Source organism: Leuciscus leuciscus, assembly GCF_965113295.1.
Source record: "Leuciscus leuciscus genome assembly, chromosome: 3".
In the NCBI taxonomy this organism is placed as follows: domain Eukaryota; kingdom Metazoa; phylum Chordata; class Actinopteri; order Cypriniformes; family Leuciscidae; genus Leuciscus; species Leuciscus leuciscus.
This window is the reverse complement of record NC_138727.1, coordinates 3,916,117-3,939,855: the sequence shown is the minus strand read 5'-3', so window position 1 is coordinate 3,939,855 and position 23,739 is coordinate 3,916,117. Positions and strand designations below refer to the sequence as shown.

Genomic DNA, 23,739 nt, shown 5'->3' with positions numbered 1-23,739 from the left:
CTGTAAAACTATATTATCCAGTGTTAGCTTATGTTATGCAATAACTAATGCGACCGTATTGTAAATAAATAAATAAATAAATATTTATTTCTCACATCTACAAAATATGTGTGTGAATTGAACAGATTTTCAATTCTCTCGTTTCAGATCTGTGTGCGAGTTTTGTAACGGGTTCGTTGCTTCGCTTTATATCTGTGCACTTTCAAAGGCTCTTTCAGTGGAGGAAGGACACACGGCTGGCTGGATTTTCAAATGAAAAGTAAAAGAGAAAGACGGTCCCAGTGAGGCTGGTCCAGTGTCACTTATTGTACACTCAAAAGCCCCATCTTAACAGTCGGCTAGGACAGGCGGAAAAGTCAGCCCTAGTGTCCTCGCCGGACCCGCTATCTGAAGGTGAAGGTGAAGAGCCGTGTTTTATCTTTTATCAGCTCTACCCATCAGCTCATTGTGACTGCTTCAGACAGCTGCGGACGACTGCTTTTTTGACGAACCCCGACATACGGCCGCTGACTAAAAGGAGAATATCAGAGCCTCTGCGCCGGGGATCTGTCTCCTGATCTCCGACGGTCCCCTTCACTCCCAGGCCAGCTCTTCAGGCTCAGACCAGAGTGTCATACGGTGTTAGGTTTGCACCCCTGGGCCACCCGCCGCTCTCCGATGAAAGGTGCCGCACTTGACAGAGTCTGCACTTTAGCCACGTCTCAAATGTCAGGGGTCAGCAGGGACACAGCAGTGCCAGGAACGCACCGACATAATGTCACAACACGGGCTCTGACAAGTCTGACGCTCAATTACCGGCCAACACAAATGCACACAGCCGTACTAAATCAAGACGCAGGGTTATTATAGGAAACGAAATAATAATAATAAAAAAATAATAATAATTAAACAAAATAAAAAAATAATAATAATAAATAAAAAATAATAATAATTAAATTAAATAATTAAATAATAATACTAAATAATAATAATAATAATAATAATAATTTTAAATAAATAAATGATATTTATAAATAAAAATTGTTACTTGGGATAAAATAACCATTAATTGAAAACAAAATATGATTTTTTATTTCTTTATTAAACTTTTTTTTAAATTAATAAAAAACTAAATACATATTTGAAAGAGAAAAAAAAACCACTAAAGATGACAAAACACAAGTACTAAAAATGTAACAAATTAAATTGAAAAAGGAAAATGTAAAACTAAAGATATTGTGTATGTCTATATATATATATAAAGATAGATAGATCTATATTCTCTCATGGAATAAAATAAAATATATTTTTCAAAACGTACTTTTTTTTTTTTTTTTTTACTTAAACTGAAATAACACACAATAAAAACTATAATAGAACCTCAATGAAACTAAAATAACACTGTGAATGAGGAGTCCTTATGCAACTAAAGCATAAACCACTCTATATTATAACAAAGATATTAAATATCGCTCTTTTTACACAGAATGTGGCGTTCCTTGTAAACAGTGTGGCGAGCTCGGCTCTCTAACAACACAGGTTTGTGCACTTGAAAACCGGTGGCGTTCCCATGGGAGACCATCAATGAGACATTAACAGACGTCTGTTCAGCAGACAGACAGACTACTGATCCTATTGAACTAGGCAACTCTATCCTCCCATCTGTAAGAAAAGAGTTTCTTTTTTAACGAAACAGCCTGACAGAAGTATGGAAAACTTGCAGAGTTCGCTTTAAGGTCAAGTTCCCTTTATTTTTAAATGCAGCTATGCACCATAGCAACTCTTTCTAGACCAAATATAAACGGTGCTAACATGTTTATTTTGAACAGCGGGACATTAGGATCAAGATTTATGTCTGTAAATAAATTCTAGGCTGCCTTTGAACTTAAAACCTCAATATCCTGGTTGAAAAAAATATGTTTCCTATATATTTACCTTCGTTCTTCTGACCACTGACGATATTAAAAGCCAGAAATATACTCTATATGCAAGTACACAAACATGGACGCCAATGGAAGCATGCATACTTTGTACATACTTAAGTATTTTAATGCATTCTTACAAATTGTTCAAACATTTGTCATACAGTGTAGCTACACTCCAAAAAAAAAATAAAAAAAAATAAAATTATGTTGTTTACTTTGTTTAAACCATTCATTTTGATTTAACACCAAAATATTTAAAAGAAATTTAAACTTACTCCACGGTTTCTAATTTCTTTTAAATAATTCTCTCTGAGAAATGACATTCGTAGGCTATACAGGGCTCGTTTTATTATGCCGTTTTCTTTCATAATTAAACAAAAAGCTAATCAAATAAAAACATATACAGTAGTAAATACATAAATCTATTTCATATTAAGCGTACATTAAGCCTTAATTACTTTTACTCATGCCAAAATTGTTCCTGTCGAAACGTATTTAGTTTGTTTTCGTTCATTGAACAGATTCAGAGCCCTGATTGCTGTTACATTTTAAAACTTGAAAGTACAACTTGAAAGTTTGGCATTTTATATATCAATATTTAATGTTGGGCCTGTAATCATTTGCTAGAACTTTGCATTCACATGAATTTAAATGTGTTTTAAGCTGTTTTAAGTTTTTGTTTTTTACTTCATTATTCTCCCTTTTAGTAACTATACACAGTTGTAGTTCACACTCTGAAACTCTAAATACTCTAATGCTGTTTTGAAGCAATTTAAATAATGTTATCTTCATATCTCTGGAGAAAAACATCTCGTGCCCCTTTCAGTCGAGAGGGACGGCATGAAGCATGAGTTCTCCAAAGCATGAGTTCTCATGATCTAACACGAGAGGATTTTCAGTGCTTAATTCAGAGAAAACATACCAGCGACGAAGCCTCGGATTGCAATTAATCCCAAATGTGTAACCGGAGCTGTTTATTCCTGAGCAGACGTAACGTGTTCCAGTTGATTTCTGCACACTGATATTAAAAATACACGTACTTAAAAATAAGATAAACAAGCACAGATGCTCCAATTATATTATATTATATTATATTTTATTTTATTTTATTTTATTTTATTTTATTTTATTTTATTTTATTAATTATATTTCATTACATTATATTAATTATATTATATTATATTATATTATATTATATTATATTTTATTACATTATATTATATTATTTTAATTTAATTATATTATATTATAATATATTAATTATATTATATTATATTATATTATATTATGTTATATTATATTATATTATATTATATTATATTATATTATATTATATTATATTATATTATATTATAATTCAAACAGATAAAAAAAAATAAAAAAATAAACATTTTCATAGATATAACTATTATAATCTGTTAATGACTAATTGATCTCCTTTACATTGCAATTTTAAAAATCCAATTATAAAACTAAAGATTTATTTAATCAAACTTTTAGTGATCTGAATAGCAGGAACATCAAGTTCTTTAAATTAATAGCAAAGCACAAATATCTTGTTTTTCACAGCAACAAACAACATGTCAGAATGACTCCAGTATGAGGCTGGGTGTATGAGTGTGCTTGTGCATGTAAACAACATTTTGGCGTATTTCTCTCCGGGTCTCCTTCATCAGGTCAGTGACATCACTGCCCCACACAGGTCCATGAAAACAGCCCGGTCCATTAGCACACAACACACAGTGAATCACAGCACAGCCATTAGTGCTGGATCTGATACACAGCGAGAGACTCTGAAACACACTTCTGCCATACACACACATCACAAACCTCGCAGATTAGGGCTTGTTGCAGACAGCATTTCTTTGAACACCATTTCATTTACTTAAGAAGCTTTTTTGGGGGATTTACAGTGTGTTCTTTGTAGCTTCAAATAAATAAATAAATAAATAAATAAACAAAGATTAGTGTATTAATGGTTTTACTGCTGAAAAGTGGAGCTCTTCTGGATTTTTTCTGAAGCACCAGTAGATGGATTTCTAAATTACTACAGAACAAGAAAAACCTTCACCAATCGGCATTTTCCATGAAAATTTTACAAAATAGCTAAAAATTCTCTTCTTAAAAAAAAAAAAAATTCTCTTCCTCTTTCTGTGTTTCTACAACCACAATTTGTGACATCTCTCTCTCTCTCTCTCTCTCTCTCTCTCTCTATATATATATATATATATATATATATATATATATATATATATATATGCTTGTGTGTGTATATATATAGATATATAAACTCCTTTTTGTAATCAATATCAATTAAGATAAAAAATCAGTAAACAAGATTTCAGTGAGTGGTGCCATAAAGCAAGAGTTGCAAGAGTGTTGCTATGTGGTTGCTAGGGTGTTAAGTTTAATCACTTAGAAAAGTATCAGCACATCTGTCCTCATCAAACTGCACAGTTTGAGATATTTGAGTAAAATATAAGTTTAAATCTTAGGGGTTTATTCTTAGAAAAATTGTTCAATAGTTGTGCATACTGTATATATACACTCCTCGTGTCGCACACTCCTCATACACTCCTAAAACACTTACAATTAAATTAGAGGATTAGTGCAATTTTGTTGCAACTTAACGTTAGCTATTATACATTTTGTTAAAACTATTTGGAGAGTCCAACAGAGTAATTGTAGGCTGATTGTTTCAAGTATCTCAAGTCTCAAGCAGCGTTGAAGCGTTCCTCAATAACCCTTCTCCTAATGACAATTATACATCATTACCAAACACATATATATTTGAGGCTCTTTCTGCTGTTCTCGATTGGCCAGAGCTGACATTACAGACAATACAGCCTGATTGGCTAAGAATAGTCCAGCTCAGGCTTTCAATCAAACTCATGTGAACTCAGATTCAAACATATTTATGTGGACCTGATTGTCTCTCTGCCTAAAATCTCTCTACATAAAATTTTTAACCCAATGTTTGGGTTTGTCTAGCCTGGAAATCTGAAAGATTAATGGTCTGGCATCGACTAATGAAAATCGGCCAGTTCGAGGGGCGGCACCAAGCATGCATTTGAAAATCTCACTGCACGCAATTGGATACCACTGAACCAATCACAACAAGCCCCATTCGCTTAGCTCCCACCAGAGCTAACTGGTAGATTAAACTCTTGCCGTATCCGGTCAGCAAAACAGCAAAAAACGCCCTTCATGCAAAGGAAGGATTCGAGCGCCGTCTTCTGTTGCTCTTTTAGAGAAAAAGCCAAGTCTAACTCGTTCATTGTAGCGGCCAAAGCCGTTTCAAACAACTGGTGTTCATCCATAGCCATCTTGCAATGTTTACTAATGACTTCGACGTCACAGCGCTGTCGTCTTCTGTTTAGCTCCGCCTCTGGCCCGCCTATATCAGATAACCCGATGTGATTGGTGCAGCTCAGATCGAGGGGCATATTTAATGAGCATCATTACTCGACGCCAGAGTAAACTCGCTGAGCAAATTCAACTTGTGCTCTCGCGAGAACTCTGGATTTCCAGGGTAGGGTTTGTCCATATTTGACCCAAAGTTGGGTTAAAACAACCCAGCATTTTTAGAGTGTATATTGCCCAACCCTCATGAGCCAGATGTGATGAGCTCATGACATCACAGATGGCAGTATAATGCATAAAAACAACAGCCAATTTCTTACTACCTTTAGCATCACAGATGACACAAACACAAAAGCAGCTTAACTATTATCTAAGCAAAAGCACTCCGAACAGACCAGGCCTGGCTGCCTCACTACATTCTCTGGGCTTTTTCAGTCGGAAATATGTCAATAATTCTTATAATCATCCAGTAAGCCATTAAACAGCATCAACATCCAGCGGAACATGTGATTGAGACGAGCTATCAAAGAGTGGTCTGAGAGATTCCCGCTGTTGCTGCAAGGCCACACGCTTTTATCTTCCCTTCAGAAAGAGTCCCTCGCTCCGCAGGGCATCTCGGCTCATCGCTGGAGTCGTAACCTGTCCAGTGTGCAGCTGTCACATCAAAGATCATACACGGCTTCTGTGCTGTTAAGATGCATTAGCACAGATGGAAACATGTTACCTAGTGGCCTTTAGAAAACTACATACTAATAAATGGCTTTTAAAAAATATGCACATGCTTATGGTTTACGTTTTGCATATATATATATATATATATATAATGCTAAAATAATATAATATAATATAATATAATATAATATTAATACCCCCACCCCCACCCCCAAAAAAAAAATATATATATATATAGCTTCAAAATTATTCATCAGATAATTTATTAATTAATAATATTCAAGAAAATTTTTACACAAATAAAATATAATATAATACATAACCAAAGAAAAAAGGCCCAGGTCGAATATTTTCGCGAATATTTTCAATTATTAATTTATAAATTATTTGATAAATAATATAAAAATAAATACAAATAAATAAATTAATAATAATAATAATAATACAAAAAAAACTATATATATACATACACACACACACACACACACACACACACACACACATTTATTATTATTTTATTTTTATTATTTTTTATTATATATATATTATATTATATATATATATATATATATATATATATATATATACACATATACATATACATACACATATACACATATACACATATACATACACACACACACACACACACACGTGTATACACACATGTGTGTATATATATATACTTTTTATTTTTTTTATTTTTTTTATTTATCAAATAATTTATAAATTAATAATTGAAAATATTCCTGATAATTTTTATACAAACGTAAAATAATAATACATAACCAAACAAAAATGTTATTATAAATTATATATATAATTATATATATAATGTATTATATGCACTTGTATAACAATAATTATTATACAATATATAATATAATATAATATAATATAATATAATATAATATAATATAATATAATATAATAGCAGCTAAACACAACTCTCTGGTTCACTGGTGTTTATTCCAGATCTCTGGCGCTGTGGGCTCTATTTCATGGACAGACGCTGAAGGCCACTGACCCGTCTAGACGTCCAGTGAAAGCTGAGTAAGACCAGGAAGACTTGTGTAAAAATAGATGCCTTACCTTAGCCACTCTGTTGGCCACTTCCCGACCCACCATGAGTCCCTGAACGAACGAGCGAGCCGCAATAAAGGCCTTGGTGACCTGGGCCTTGAGCTTGCGTGGAACATCTCCAAATGGTTTTAACTGGTCTGTGTATTTGCTGATACACTCCAGATAGTCGTCAGTGAAGGTGTACTGAGAGTTCAGCAGCTGAAACATGCGCTCCAGAAGTCTCGACCAGAAGTCATTCAGAACTTCCTCAAGGTTCACGTTTCCACCGGTGTAGTAGCGCTTGAGCTCGGAGAACAGGTCCTCGAACATCTCAGAGTTGTGCGTGTACAGTTTGCCATATGTGCGCACAAACATGTCGTTCAGCGACTTTTCCGAGTTGTCCAGCAACTCCAGAAAGAATTCTGAAACAGAGAGAAAAACGCGTCAAAATAATTATAGATTCCTTTAGATATTGTGGTACAAATATATTTATATAACTCACATAATGGGTATATTACATATTATAAAAGTACTATCATTAAATATTAAAAGTATTATAATTAAATAGTATTATCAGTATTATATTGTTCATTTAATAAGTGTACAAAAATATATTCTGAACATCCTTGCACAGTCCATGTTTCAAATACAAAACAAAAAGTATTTATAATGAAAGAGTGCCACAGTTCTGTTCTGTTTAGATGCTGTTTTCATCTTATTTCCGTTTTCGTGGACTTTTAATTTGTTTTTTTTCTATAGTCACATGTTCCCCTTTGTCTGTTTTCCCACCATTGCGTTTCTATGGACACTGATTATCATCACAGCTGTGTGTTGTTCACTTCCTTGTTTGTATCAGTTCTTAAATTCCTCCATTCCCTGTGTTCAGTGTTCGCTATTGTTTCACATCGTTTAGATTGTTATTTGTCTGCTTATTCTGAGTTCTTTAATACATACTGTTTTATTTCCTAATCATCTTCATCTTCTTTGGATCAGCGTTACAAAGAGATATTATAATAATTATTATTATTATTATTGATAATAAATATGTTTATACGTTTATACATGTTATAACAAAATAATAATTAATACTACAATGATGACAATAATAATCATATTAATTATAATAATTATCATTATATATATAAAAACAAAACAAAACAAATGTAGAATTAATTAAATTATTAAAACATTTAATTACTATTATTATTAATTTATTAAATATTAATAAAGGATTTAACACATTTTTTAGTGTAAAGATAAAAAAAAAAAATCAGTCCATGTTTCAAATTACAAAACAAAACAAAACAAATGTAGATTTAAATAATTAAATTATTAATTAAATTATTAAAACATTTAATTACTATTATTATTAATTTATTAAATATTAATAAAGGATTTAACACATTTTTAGTGTAAAGATAAAAAAAAAATTCAGTCCATGTTTCAAATTACAAAACAAAACAAAACAAATGTAGAATTAAATAATGAATTAAATTATCGAAACATTTAATTACTATTATTATTAATTTATTAAATATTAATAAAGGATTTAACACATTTTTTAGTGTAAAGATAAAAAAAAAATTCAGTCCATGTTTCAAATTACAAAACAAAACAAAACAAATGTAGAATTAAATTATAAAATTATTAAAACATTTAATTACTATTATTATTAATTTATTAAATATTAATAAAGGATTTAACACCTTTTTAGTGTAAAGATAAAAAAAAAATTCAGTCCATGTTTCAAATTACAAAACAAAACAAAACAAATGCAGAATTAAATAATTAAATAACTAATTAAATTATTAAAACATTTAATTACTATTATTATTAATTTATTAAATATTAATAAAAGATTTAACACATTTTTTAGTGTAAAGATAAAACAATTCAGTCCATGTTTCAAATTACAAAACAAATGTAGAATTAAATAATTAAATAATTAATTTAATTATTAAAACATTTAATTACTATTATTATTAATTTATCAAATTGTAATAAAGGATTTAACACATTTTTTAGTGTAAAGATCAAAATTCTTCCCAGTCCATGTTTCAAATTACAAAACAAAAAGACGGCTTGAGAAGGTGTTATGCCAGTGGGACTCTCCCAAGAACATTTTCTCACCTTGCTCTCAAATGGAGTGGATATCAAATTATGTGATGCAGACAGCAGCTTCTGAAATACTGCCAGTCCACCATATGGTCCTCAAATTAACGTCTTGCTTTAAACTTATCAGCCGCGGGCAAAGATTTATGGAAGTGCTCAGACGGATACAGGCCGGCTTGTCTTTCAACACTCCTGCAGTTCAAGCGCTCATGACACGAGGTGCTGATTATTTTTAACAGACTCTTGCTGATTGTTTGTCCTCAAACGGAGGACATTTGGATTCTGAGAATGATTTTAATGTGACTTCTTTCTTCTTCCATGAAAATCTCAAACTACTCATATTGAAGGAACAGTTCAATAACAATCATTTATAAAACCTGATTGACTTGCTTTCTTCTCTGAAATCTTGTAATGCAATTCAATTGAATGCATCCTCGCTGAACAAAAGTATCTTTCTTCCTCCTTCCTTAAGTTCTTTAAACACACACACACACACACACACACACACACACACACACACACACACAAATAAAACACCTTGTATTCATTTTAAGTGAACCGCCTCTTTAAATGAGAAATCTAAGCAATAGTTTCCAGGTATGTAGTTCGTAGGAAGCTCTTTCTTTTTAGTATCAAATTGAAAACTCTGCCATTTGTAAAGGCTAATTAGTTGTATCCTCGGGTCATCTGTTTATATAATCAAATGTTTCATTAAGTAGATTGATCTAGACGCTGCTTATATTGGCCCTTTTGAAAAACACCCGACAAAATAATAGTAATTACCTTCTCATCACGCTGATGGAGGCTGCTGATGATGTAAAACAACATATTCATTACTCAGTGCCGGAAAAGCCGCTTTACCCTTCAGATAATTACAATGGAGTAAATCATGCAAATACACAATCTTCACCCTTCAGCCCTCACAGCGCTGTCTATCTCTCCAGCACAAACACGACTGTAACCTCAACCCCACACCAGACGCTCTTTCATTCAGTGTTTAGGAGAGAGCGAAGACCGTGTGTCAGATGTTTCTCCTGAAATGAGTCTATAGTTTACATTTACATTTTACATTTATGCATTTGGCAGACGCTTTTATCCAAAGCGACTTACATTGCATTATCCTATACATTTATACATAGGTATGTGCAATCCCCTGGGATCGAACCCACAACCTTGCGTTATTAACGCAATGCTCTTACCACTGAGCTACAGGAAAGTCTGACTGACGCTGTCTACACTGATACAGTATACAGATGTGTGTTCAGATTATAATGACTGACACTGTCTACACTGATACAGTATACAGATGTGTGTTCAGATTATAATGACTGACGCTGTCTACACTGATACAGTATACAGATGTGTGTTCAGATTATAATAACTGACACTGTCTACACTGATACAGTATACAGATGTGTGTTCAGATTATAATGACTGACGCTGTCTACACTGATACAGTATACAGATGTGTGTTCAGATTATAATGACTGACGCTGTCTACACTGATACAGTATACAGATGTGTGTTCAGATTATAATGACTGACGCTGTCTACACTGAAACAGTATACAGATGTGTGTTCAGATTATAATAACTGACACTGTCTACACTGATTCAGTATACAGATGTTTGTTCAGATTATAATGACTGACGCTGTCTACACTGAAACAGTATACAGATGTGTGTTCAGATTATAATGACTGACGCTGTCTACACTGATACAGTATACAGATGTGTGTTCAGTTTATAATAACTGACTCTGATACACTGATACAGTATACAGATGTGTGTTCAGATTATAATGACTGACGCTGTCTACACTGAAACAGTATACAGATGTGTGTTCAGATTATAATGACTGACACTGTCTACACTGATACAGTATACAGATGTTTGTTCAGATTATAATGACTGACGCTGTCTACACTGATACAGTATACAGATGTGTGTTCAGATTATAATAACTGACACTGTCTACACTGATTCAGTATACAGATGTTTGTTCAGATTATAATGACTGACGCTGATACACTGATACAGTATACAGATGTGTGTTCAGATTATAATGACTGACTCTGATACACTGATACAGTATACAGATGTGTGTTCAGATTATAATGACTGACGCTGTCTACACTGATACAGTATACAGATGTGTGTTCACATTATAATGACTGACGCTGTCTACACTGATACAGTATACAGATGTGTGTTCAGATTATAATGACTGACGCTGTCTACACTGATACAGTATACAGATGTGTGTTCAGATTACAATGACTGACGCTGTCTACACTGATACAGTATACAGATGTGTGTTCAGATTATAATGACTGACGCTGTCTACACTGATACAGTATACAGATGTGTGTTCAGATTATAATGACTGACGCTGTCTACACTGATACAGTATACAGATGTGTGTTCAGATTATAATGACTGACGCTGTCTACACTGATACAGTATACAGATGTGTGTTCAGATTATAATGACTGACGCTGATACACTGATACAGTATACAGATGTGTGTTCAGATTATAATGACTGACGCTGATACACTGATACAGTATACAGATGTGTGTTCAGATTATAATGATTGACGCTGTCTACACTGATACAGTATACAGATGTGTGTTCAGATTATAATGACTGACGTTGTCTACACTGATACAGTATACAGATGTGTGTTCAGATTATAATGACTGACGCTGTCTACACTGATACAGTATACAGATGTGTGTTCAGATTATAATAACTGACGCTGTCTACACTGATACAGTATACAGATGTGTGATCAGATTATAATAACTGACGCTGTCTACACTGATACAGTATACAGATGTGTGTTCAGATTATAATAACTGACGCTGATACACTGATACAGTATACAGATGTGTGTTCAGATTATAATAACTGACGCTGATACACTGATACAGTATACAGATGTGTGTTCAGATTATAATAACTGACGCTGTCTACACTGATACAGTATACAGATGTGTGTTCAGATTATAATAACTGACGCTGTCTACACTGATACAGTATACAGATGTGTGTTCAGATTATAATGACTGACGTTGTCTACACTGATACAGTATACAGATGTGTGTTCAGATTATAATGACTGACGCTGTCTACACTGATACAGTATACAGATGTGTGTTCAGATTATAATAACTGACGCTGTCTACACTGATACAGTATACAGATGTGTGTTCAGATTATAATAACTGACGCTGTCTACACTGATACAGTATACAGATGTGTGTTCAGATTATAATAACTGACGCTGATACACTGATACAGTATACAGATGTGTGTTCAGATTATAATGACTGACGCTGTCTACACTGATACAGTATACAGATGTGTGTTCAGATTATAATAACTGACGCTGTCTACACTGATACAGTATACAGATGTGTGTTCAGATTATAATAACTGACGCTGTCTACACTGATACAGTATACAGATGTGTGTTCAGATTATAATAACTGACGCTGTCTACACTGATACAGTATACAGATGTGTGTTCAGATTATAATAACTGACGCTGTCTACACTGATACAGTATACAGATGTGTGTTCAGATTATAATAACTGACGCTGTCTACACTGATACAGTATACAGATGTGTGTTCACATTATAATGACTGACGCTGTCTACACTGATACAGTATACAGATGTGTGTTCAGATTACAATGACTGACGCTGTCTTCACTGATACAGTATACAGATGTGTGTTCAGATTATAATGACTGACGCTGTCTACACTGATACAGTATACAGATGTGTGTTCAGATTATAATGACTGACGTTGTCTACACTGATACAGTATACAGATGTGTGTTCAGATTATAATGACTGACGCTGTCTACACTGATACAGTATACAGATGTGTGTTCAGATTATAATAACTGACGCTGTCTACACTGATACAGTATACAGATGTGTGTTCAGATTATAATAACTGACACTGTCTACACTGATACAGTATACAGATGTGTGTTCAGATTATAATGACTGACGCTGTCTACACTGATACAGTATACAGATGTGTGTTCAGATTATAATGACTGACGCTGTCTACACTGATACAGTATACAGATGTGTGTTCAGATTATAATGACTGACGCTGTCTACACTGAAACAGTATACAGATGTGTGTTCAGATTATAATAACTGACACTGTCTACACTGATTCAGTATACAGATGTTTGTTCAGATTATAATGACTGACGCTGTCTACACTGAAACAGTATACAGATGTGTGTTCAGATTATAATGACTGACGCTGTCTACACTGATACAGTATACAGATGTGTGTTCAGTTTATAATAACTGACTCTGATACACTGATACAGTATACAGATGTGTGTTCAGATTATAATGACTGACGCTGTCTACACTGAAACAGTATACAGATGTGTGTTCAGATTATAATGACTGACACTGTCTACACTGATACAGTATACAGATGTTTGTTCAGATTATAATGACTGACGCTGTCTACACTGATACAGTATACAGATGTGTGTTCAGATTATAATAACTGACACTGTCTACACTGATTCAGTATACAGATGTTTGTTCAGATTATAATGACTGACGCTGATACACTGATACAGTATACAGATGTGTGTTCAGATTATAATGACTGACTCTGATACACTGATACAGTATACAGATGTGTGTTCAGATTATAATGACTGACGCTGTCTACACTGATACAGTATACAGATGTGTGTTCACATTATAATGACTGACGCTGTCTACACTGATACAGTATACAGATGTGTGTTCAGATTATAATGACTGACGCTGTCTACACTGATACAGTATACAGATGTGTGTTCAGATTACAATGACTGACGCTGTCTACACTGATACAGTATACAGATGTGTGTTCAGATTATAATGACTGACGCTGTCTACACTGATACAGTATACAGATGTGTGTTCAGATTATAATGACTGACGCTGTCTACACTGATACAGTATACAGATGTGTGTTCAGATTATAATGACTGACGCTGTCTACACTGATACAGTATACAGATGTGTGTTCAGATTATAATGAATGACGCTGATACACTGATACAGTATACAGATGTGTGTTCAGATTATAATGACTGACGCTGATACACTGATACAGTATACAGATGTGTGTTCAGATTATAATGATTGACGCTGTCTACACTGATACAGTATACAGATGTGTGTTCAGATTATAATGACTGACGTTGTCTACACTGATACAGTATACAGATGTGTGTTCAGATTATAATGACTGACGCTGTCTACACTGATACAGTATACAGATGTGTGTTCAGATTATAATAACTGACGCTGTCTACACTGATACAGTATACAGATGTGTGTTCAGATTATAATAACTGACGCTGATACACTGATACAGTATACAGATGTGTGTTCAGATTATAATAACTGACGCTGATACACTGATACAGTATACAGATGTGTGTTCAGATTATAATAACTGACGCTGTCTACACTGATACAGTATACAGATGTGTGTTCAGATTATAATAACTGACGCTGTCTACACTGATACAGTATACAGATGTGTGTTCAGATTATAATGACTGACGTTGTCTACACTGATACAGTATACAGATGTGTGTTCAGATTATAATGACTGACGCTGTCTACACTGATACAGTATACAGATGTGTGTTCAGATTATAATAACTGACGCTGTCTACACTGATACAGTATACAGATGTGTGTTCAGATTATAATAACTGACGCTGTCTACACTGATACAGTATACAGATGTGTGTTCAGATTATAATAACTGACGCTGATACACTGATACAGTATACAGATGTGTGTTCAGATTATAATGACTGACGCTGTCTACACTGATACAGTATACAGATGTGTGTTCAGATTATAATAACTGACGCTGTCTACACTGATACAGTATACAGATGTGTGTTCAGATTATAATAACTGACGCTGTCTACACTGATACAGTATACAGATGTGTGTTCAGATTATAATAACTGACGCTGTCTACACTGATACAGTATACAGATGTGTGTTCAGATTATAATAACTGACGCTGTCTACACTGATACAGTATACAGATGTGTGTTCAGATTATAATAACTGACGCTGTCTACACTGATACAGTATACAGATGTGTGTTCACATTATAATGACTGACGCTGTCTACACTGATACAGTATACAGATGTGTGTTCAGATTACAATGACTGACGCTGTCTTCACTGATACAGTATACAGATGTGTGTTCAGATTATAATGACTGACGCTGTCTACACTGATACAGTATACAGATGTGTGTTCAGATTATAATGACTGACGTTGTCTACACTGATACAGTATACAGATGTGTGTTCAGATTATAATGACTGACGCTGTCTACACTGATACAGTATACAGATGTGTGTTCAGTTTCTGACGGACTCCACGAACTTGAGTCTTTCGACAACTTTCGACAATGTCAGTCAATGGAAAAGTGAAAGAACGTTCATCCAGTTTAAACAGCTGGTTTGCGTCTCCGTTCAGACATCACAAGGATCCCAGTGTCGGAAACAAGTGGATGATTAATTTCAATGGTGCCCCGGATCACGTCAGAGAATTATACATTTGTTCGGAGCATTTTATTTCGTCAGCGAGGCACAGTGTAATGGAGAGTTCACAAAGAAACTTTTGTTGATAGATGAAGCAGTCAACTGTATTAGACCTGACAGCAGCTGCATCACACATTGCAAGTAAATTATTTCATATTGCTTTGTCTGTAAATTAAGCTTTTATATGGATAATGTTTTCAAAACATTTGAAAGCACGAGCACACCTCTCCTCCACAAGACGTCTGATTTGCACAATCCTTCATGTCTGGATCACAAACGGAAGCTCTAATTACACTCTTCCATTGTTGTGGACGTCCTCGAACGCGTCCAAACGCTTGTTTAATCAGTGCTGTTAAATCGTGAGGAACAAACACAGTGACACGAGAGATTTGGACAGATGGCTTTCTCACATTTAAAGATAAAAACTACTACCTATTTGTGTTTTCCAAATGCAAAGAAAAAAGGGCATCTGAGGACCAGCTCGCATCAGCGTGCATCTGCTTCTTTCTGGAAACTTTCCATTTGGACTAATTGCTCGGCCTCTGCTGTTGCCTCTTTATGAAAACATATCTCTTGATCTTATCAGAGTCACGTTAGAGCGGACATATTCATCTTCAATTGGCTTTTTAAGAGCTAATTAGAGATAAGCAATGAGAGAGATAATAAACAGACCTGAAGGGTCTTTAACACGCCCACATACACACACACACAGGTATAAAGATGGATGTACACACAACACCCTGTACCGTCTTGATTTCCTTCGCTACTGGCAAAGTCTTAGAATAATTCAATGGAATACTGGTAAAGGAACACTAACATAGTCCAATCAAATATTGAGTAAAGAAATTGTGATTTCGAAACCCAACATTTGTGTGCATTGCGTTGTGGGATACAGTACACTTTTGCGCATGTTCATCCCAGTATGCAAACATAAAATCTGCATATTGTGCACAGCCTGCATAAATAGTAAGAGTAGTATGTATACTATTGAGATCACAGACAGCATCTATGCATGGCCAACATCACATACAGAGACAAAGAAATCATGTAAGTATATGTTCTGTTCTCATTACAACAGCGAGTCCCCAGTTTCTCACTCTACTTTCGCTGCAGTCGACTGACCCATGATTACCCCTTCATTTATTTAAGTAATAATAGGCCCCAAGCGTTTCTGTGTGCCGCAGATGCTCCTTTATTCTTATAAAAAGGGAGTCAAGGACGAGTCCAGATCGAGATGGAGTCAGTTAAAAGTAATTGTTCTAAGAGACACACGGTCACCATGTTCGTAATGTACCTGATGGCACGTTCCTGAATGACTGCTGCAGAGAATTACAGCAGAAACATGATAGAGATACATGATAAATGGTTAAAAGATCACAATTTTAGACCTACATTACAACGATTTGTCAATGTTTATTAAACCTTTGCCAAGTATTATCACAGCGAACATTCAGAGAGAGCCAGAGAGAGCAGTTGTCATGTATACTGTAGGTATGAAACAGCTTCTCAACTACACAGTATTATTATTTATGTGTTACAATAATTCAAATGATTACAAAAGTACTCGGGATGAAAGTTTATAGTTCGATAAACAGTGATATCTGTGGTAGAGGTCAAAAATAGAGCAAATCACCCTTTGAAAGTAACTTGACGCTTCAAATAAAGAATGTATCTTTACACCAGTAAGTGGCGACTAGTGACGTACAAATGTATTTGTTATTGAATCATTCGTTCAAGAGATTCATTCAAAAACGCTGATTCATCCAGTAAAATTCAAGTCATTGAATCATTCATTTACACAGATTTTTGTTTAAAAAGCATTCAAATCAATGTAATATTTTTAATTAGACTGCAGCAATTAACATTTTGTAAGAACCTCTGGTAAATTACATGTTATTTTGTTTTGTTGTCTTTTCAGAATCAGTAGAATCATGATTGCTATTTAAAAACAAAATATGATTCTCAATTTATCCAGAATCGTGCAGATCTACTGTATGCATATTTTTGCGTTGATCCACAAGTTCATTACACTCTCAGAACAGAAGATTCAATGGGGTTCTATATAGAACTCTAGGGTTCTTGACTCAATTTTAAAGAACCCTTTATGCCAAAAACATTCTATATAAGGAGAAATGTCTTAAATGATTGCATAATTTCATGTTTAATTGTTATATAATTTTTTTTTTTATAGTGATAAAGTATGTTGACGAGCTGTTTATTAAACACAATTAATTACTTAAAACTAAATACATAAAATGATCCCATGTTGGGAACCCTAAAATGTTCTATAAATGAAGCACCTGCAGAATCTCTAAGGTTCCATATATTACCTTTTATTTTATTTTTGACAATTTTCTTTGCAAAACTAGGATTCCTCTGTTCAGCTTGAAAATGATGTGCAGGAAGTAGTGACATTATTATTAAAATATGTCCCATCATTCAGCAGGTTTTTATTTATTCAGCTAGCCACTCCCTGCACAGGAATGAAAAGCAGTGAATATTTTAATGCATTTTACTCAAATGACCTACATCTTTAAGGGGAAAATAATGAATGATGGTAGAAGGCTGAATTATGCATCAGCTTCTACATTCAGATTTACTTTATGTTCTGTGTAATATTACCATTCCCGGTCTGCCAGTCTTTTTATCTCTCCTGGCAATGAACACTTCTGTTGCATGAAAAATGCAGACGAAATGAATGACTGAATTATGAAAATGCTCTCAGCTGAAACAAAAATTCACAGGCACCAAGTCAAAGCACACAACGGCCATGCTAAAACTTTTATACGGCCTCTGTGCAGCCGCGATGATTTAATCCATTCAACTACATGTTGGTTTCAGCATTAACAACCCTGAGGTCACCTCAAACACCTTCAGATGATCAAGGTTGAGGTATCAAGCCATGCAGCCACATTATTACAGAGAAAATCACACTGCGATCCATTCAGAGACTCATGTGGAGCAACAAAGGCTTTCCCTGATGCACAAAAGATGATGTTAAAATGAGAACGCTACTGCTAACTTTGCAGGTGTGAGAAAAACATCTCCTACATCTGCTAAACTGAAAAGAATAAACAATGCACGTGAACGACTACCAACAGAGACAGTGTTTCACACACCGCTCTCATGGTTTCCGCCTCCAACGCTGCTCGCAAAATCAAATATTATCAGATAGCAATTTTAATGTCAATGTTATTTGCTTATGAGACATTTGATGTCACGGACGTTCAGAAACCTGCAGCTTTGGCAATTTTTTTTTTTTTTTTTTTTGAGAGCCATATCACTATAGTGTCTCTCCTGTTTTTCCAAATCAGAAACAAGATTCAATGGAGAGTAAATGGAGACTTTTGATTAAGAAAAAGACCAGTAATCTCTGAGTAGTGTTAAAAAGAATATTGCTAAAAAAAACAGGTGTATTATATTATATTCTAAATACATATATATTTGATACATTTATAATATAATATAATATCATATAATCTGACGTTGAAAAACCTGCAATTTTTTTACCTACCCCCAATTTAAACAGGCCTCCAAACTCCATTGGTTTCCCACCCTGGGTTCACTGAATTATGTCAGAAAAGAGTCATTTCAGTCCATAAAGGCTATTTCTCAGCTGTTTAAGCACCACAGAGTTGTGTGAAGCGTCTACGTGGGTCACATTAACTGTGAGGAAAGGCTGAAACCGCAGACGTAGGTAAGCTGAGCATAATTAATTGAGCCTCACACAGGCTAATTGAGAGTGGGGAAAATAATTTGAAAGGCCATTACCTTCATGTCACATGCAATCACATCAGCTCTCTGTTGTTTAAGCTTTGTGAGTATTATAATCTGACGGTTGAAATGCCGCGATAACTAAAACCTGGTGAAAAACCTTGCATTTCAATGCTGGAATCCTCCCCTGCCTAACTAGCAAACTTCCTGAGAACAATCATAGTTATACTAGCAAAAAACTAGTTCTAACCAGTATAAAACAGCCTATATTACCACTGATAATGCATATAGTCTTACATACAAATATAGTAAAGTGACGGTACTAGAGCTCAGTGATCTGGTATCTGACTTTGATATCAAATGTTTCATTCCCTACTCATATACAATCCCATAAAAAAGAAAAATCACAAATGGTTTCTCTTTAATGTTAAGAAATGCCCTGCCAGTGCCATGATATCATCATGGTACTATCTAAAAAAATAAAATAATAAATAAATAAATAAATAAATAAATAAATAAATAAATAAATAAATAATTATATGTGTGTGTGTGTGTATATGTGTATATATATATGTGTGTATATGTGTGTGTGTGTATATGTGTATATATATATATATGTGTATATGCATATATGTATTTAACATAATTTAAAAAGAAAAACAAATCAGTATATTATATGATACATGCATATAATATATTTGGTTAAGAAAAAAAAAAGAAAAAAAAAATATATATATATATAATAAAAAAATAATAATACATTTTTTTAAATAATAAATTAATAAATGAAATAAAAACACATTTGGAGTGCACATGTAAATACTGTTGTGAATGACTATAGTTTTGACGCCCTCAATAAAAAATTCTGTGGTTGTATCACTGTATATTTCAAAATGTCTAATTCTACACCACCGCTGAATCCATTAGAACATGTGGCTTCACACTGCACAGGAAAATTCATCTCACTCCAGCTGTCTATGTATAATTCATCACAGGGATGCTCTGCGATTCACGCTCCACTTTAAACCACAACTAACCCTGTGGCGCTACTCGCTGTAATAACCTCATAAAACGTCTTTGTTCATCTCCCGGTGTCTGTGGGCAGTAAAACCCCCACGGAGGTCGCCGGGACTGTGGTTGCTGAAGGACGATGCTCTACGTAAATTGCAGAGACTGTGGTTATCGATCCGCACATCAGAAACAGTCACCTATTAGAGTGATTGACGGTGAAAGGGCTTGTTGCTCTTAACAGGAATGTCCTGAAAACAAACACAGGTCGTGGATTTCAGCCAGCATGAATACAAATGTCTGTCAAAGCCCTGAGATTAGAAAGGTGCCTTCTGTGTGCCGCTTATGGGCTTATTTATGTATTTCTTGCTGAAAGGATACTTTCTAGTGCATTCTCTCTCTGCCAATCTATATTTCAATATTTGGCTTAAAAATGGCCCGTCCAGCAGGCGCTCTAAGAGGTTTGTTTTCGAGCTGTCCGAGCCCAATGAGAACCAATGGTGTTAGACATCAACTCTCTGAAATATCTCGACAGCACTGACCCATTTAATGCTCTCTTCCTCCAGCCATCATGAAATGCACCATATATATATACTACGAATAGATACTTATACAGTATACAAAGTACTTAGTACACAATTAACATGTCTCAATATCATTGAATTAGATAAATATACACTAATCAATCAATCCATCCATCCACTCTAAAAATGCTGGGTTATTTCAACCAATGTTTGGGTCAAATATGGACAAACCCAACCGTTGGTTTGATTTCGTAACAATTGGGTTTGTCCATATTTGACCCAAACATGGGTTGAAACAACCCAGCATTTTTAGAGTGGATGGATGGATTGGAATGGACAGAAAGAATGATAGAGGGATAGAACGAACAAACGGATGATAGAACGATAGATATAACGATAGAACAATAGACAGACAGGCAGACGGATGGATGGATGGATGGATGGATGGATGGATGGATGGATGGATGTTTTTTTTTTGTTTTTTTTTACAACATATCACTTTTTAAGCTTATCTGTCATTACGAAATGTAGGAATTTTTTCCAAGAATCGTCAGAATGTGTGTTTCCTCCAGCAGTTCTGCAGTCTCGTCTGAGAGTGTTTCTGCCATGCAGAGCTGTGAACTCAAACTCACGCTGCTTGATCATTTCAACCTCGGGGAGACGATTCAGATGGTGCCAACATTACGTTCATCATAGCTTAATGTGCTTATTACCCGTATTAATTACTGCCAATGATATGAAACCACATACTGAACTACAGCATCATAAACAAGCCTGTCCAACTCCTCTCCTGTCGATCCAGCATGTGACTCGCTTGTGCGTCACCATAGCAACAGCTGAGGAGTATGGATTGGTCTTAAACAAACTACCCACATTAATCACACCCTGAGTTATTTACTAAACATGCAAATGTGCAAAGAAACATATTAGCAGTCCGAGCGACAGAAAACCACTGTGAGAAACATCCAGAAATATAGTGAACAACATACAATGAAAAACATCACGGTTACATAAACTTCTGCATGTACATACAGTCTGTATACAGTATGAACTGAATGATATGCTGTTATTTATTCTGGAAGACAGTCATATTTCATAGTGAGTGTCAAGCTACAAAAGGGACAAAGCAAAATATCATAAAAGTGCATATGGCATCTGTTATATATTGTGTTATGCAGTGTATTTTCACATGGAAAACCATTAAATGCTTGCCAGATAGAGGCATAAATAATTGCACGAATAAAAAAATAAAAAATTGCATAAATAAAAAATAAAAGAATAAATAAAAATGCATAAATAAATAAATGCAACATGTCCATTTATAAAAAATAAATAATAATAATAATAATAATTTCATAAATGGCCCTAAAACGACAAAGAAAGGATTTTTTTTTTTGTATGTTGTTTTTTTGCATAAAAAAAAAGACTATTTAGAAGATAATTAAATGGCAAATCTTAATATATGAGGACAAGTGAATAGCTCTGATCTACATCTTGTAGTTGAATTAATTATCTCTGCAGTAATAATTGGGGGCAGTCATGGCCTAGTGGTTAGGGAGTTGAACTGGTAACCCAAAGGTTGCTGGTTCGATTCCAGAGCCGGTGGGAAATGACTGAGGTGCCCTTGAGCAAGGCACCTAACCCCTAATCGCTCCCCGGGCGCCACACAAAGGCTGCCCGCTGCTCTGGGTGTGTGTATCCACGTTTGCAGTGTGTGTGTGTTAACTACTCACTACTCTGCTCCTAATGTGTGTGCATTAACTTGGATGGGTTAAATGCAGAGGTCAAATTCCAAGTATGGGTTACCATGCTTGGCCGTCACGTGTCACTTTCACTTTCACTTTCACTTTCACTAATAACTAGTCTTTATCATATCACTAGAAATATTAAATAATAATTCTTCACCTTACCACATCACAGCAGGCTAAATTACTTTTTCATACATTTTGCTCCTTCAAAAAAGTCCAATAAGCTTTATGCTGCCAGGAAACATAATCCACGAACCTGAAATGATATTCATTTCCGTACATTTGATTATGCGAGAATAATGCTGCTTGAACAGATTTATTTCAATAGTTTGCGTCACCTTCTCCTGCTTTATTACGCCCTTTTAAGCCCATTTATACCATTCCCAATGACTTTTCTCCATTCCACCCATCAGTGAGAGATACGCTGAAATTAGGCCCGAGTCCATTCAGCCATAATTAGGATGAATAATTAATATGAATCTTCAGAGTGACCTTTCTACGGTTCAACCAGTAATACTGTAACATGAAAAATATCATTTAAATACTAAAGACTGCCTTTCTCACCTTGTCCTGTAATAATTTGTGATCATATTTTATCCCCTTTTCATTTCTAGAGACTCCGTTAAAATATTAAATCAAGAGGAAACTTTAAGAAGAGCTCAGCTGGCAGTCATTCAGCATTTTCTCACTTCAGTGACACGCTGAGAAGAAGTGGTTTATAAAGATTTGACTTACGAAGGGCACTAGTAGAAGTTCTCTGTTTTAGCACGGCAGATTGAAGATGATGTTCATTCATCTAACGTCTCTTCACAAACTAATAATTAGTGGTGCTTGCTAAGGTGATAAGCACTATGCTTTTACTCAGACTTAGTGCTGAATGAGGAAACGACACCTCCAATCATACGGCTTGTTGAGAAGAGCTGTATTATTATGTTACTAGGCAATCAGGAAAGATGAAAAAGTCTCATTGAATTACACTGAAGAGCGACCTGAGTCATATATAAAGAGCA

The 23,739-nt window shown here is 34.6% G+C and overlaps 1 protein-coding gene across 2 annotated transcripts in view; it reads right to left on the bottom strand.

Annotated features, from left to right (window-relative positions):
• Positions 1–23,739, bottom strand: part of gpc6a (glypican 6a) — a 220,674-nt gene that overhangs the window by 100,553 nt on the left and 96,382 nt on the right. For both annotated transcript variants that reach the window (XM_082163828.1, XM_082163829.1), the window contains exon 3: positions 7,032–7,423. In XM_082163828.1, the coding sequence (XP_082019954.1) occupies positions 7,032–7,423 (392 nt within the window). The remainder of the gene's footprint in view (positions 1–7,031; positions 7,424–23,739) is intronic.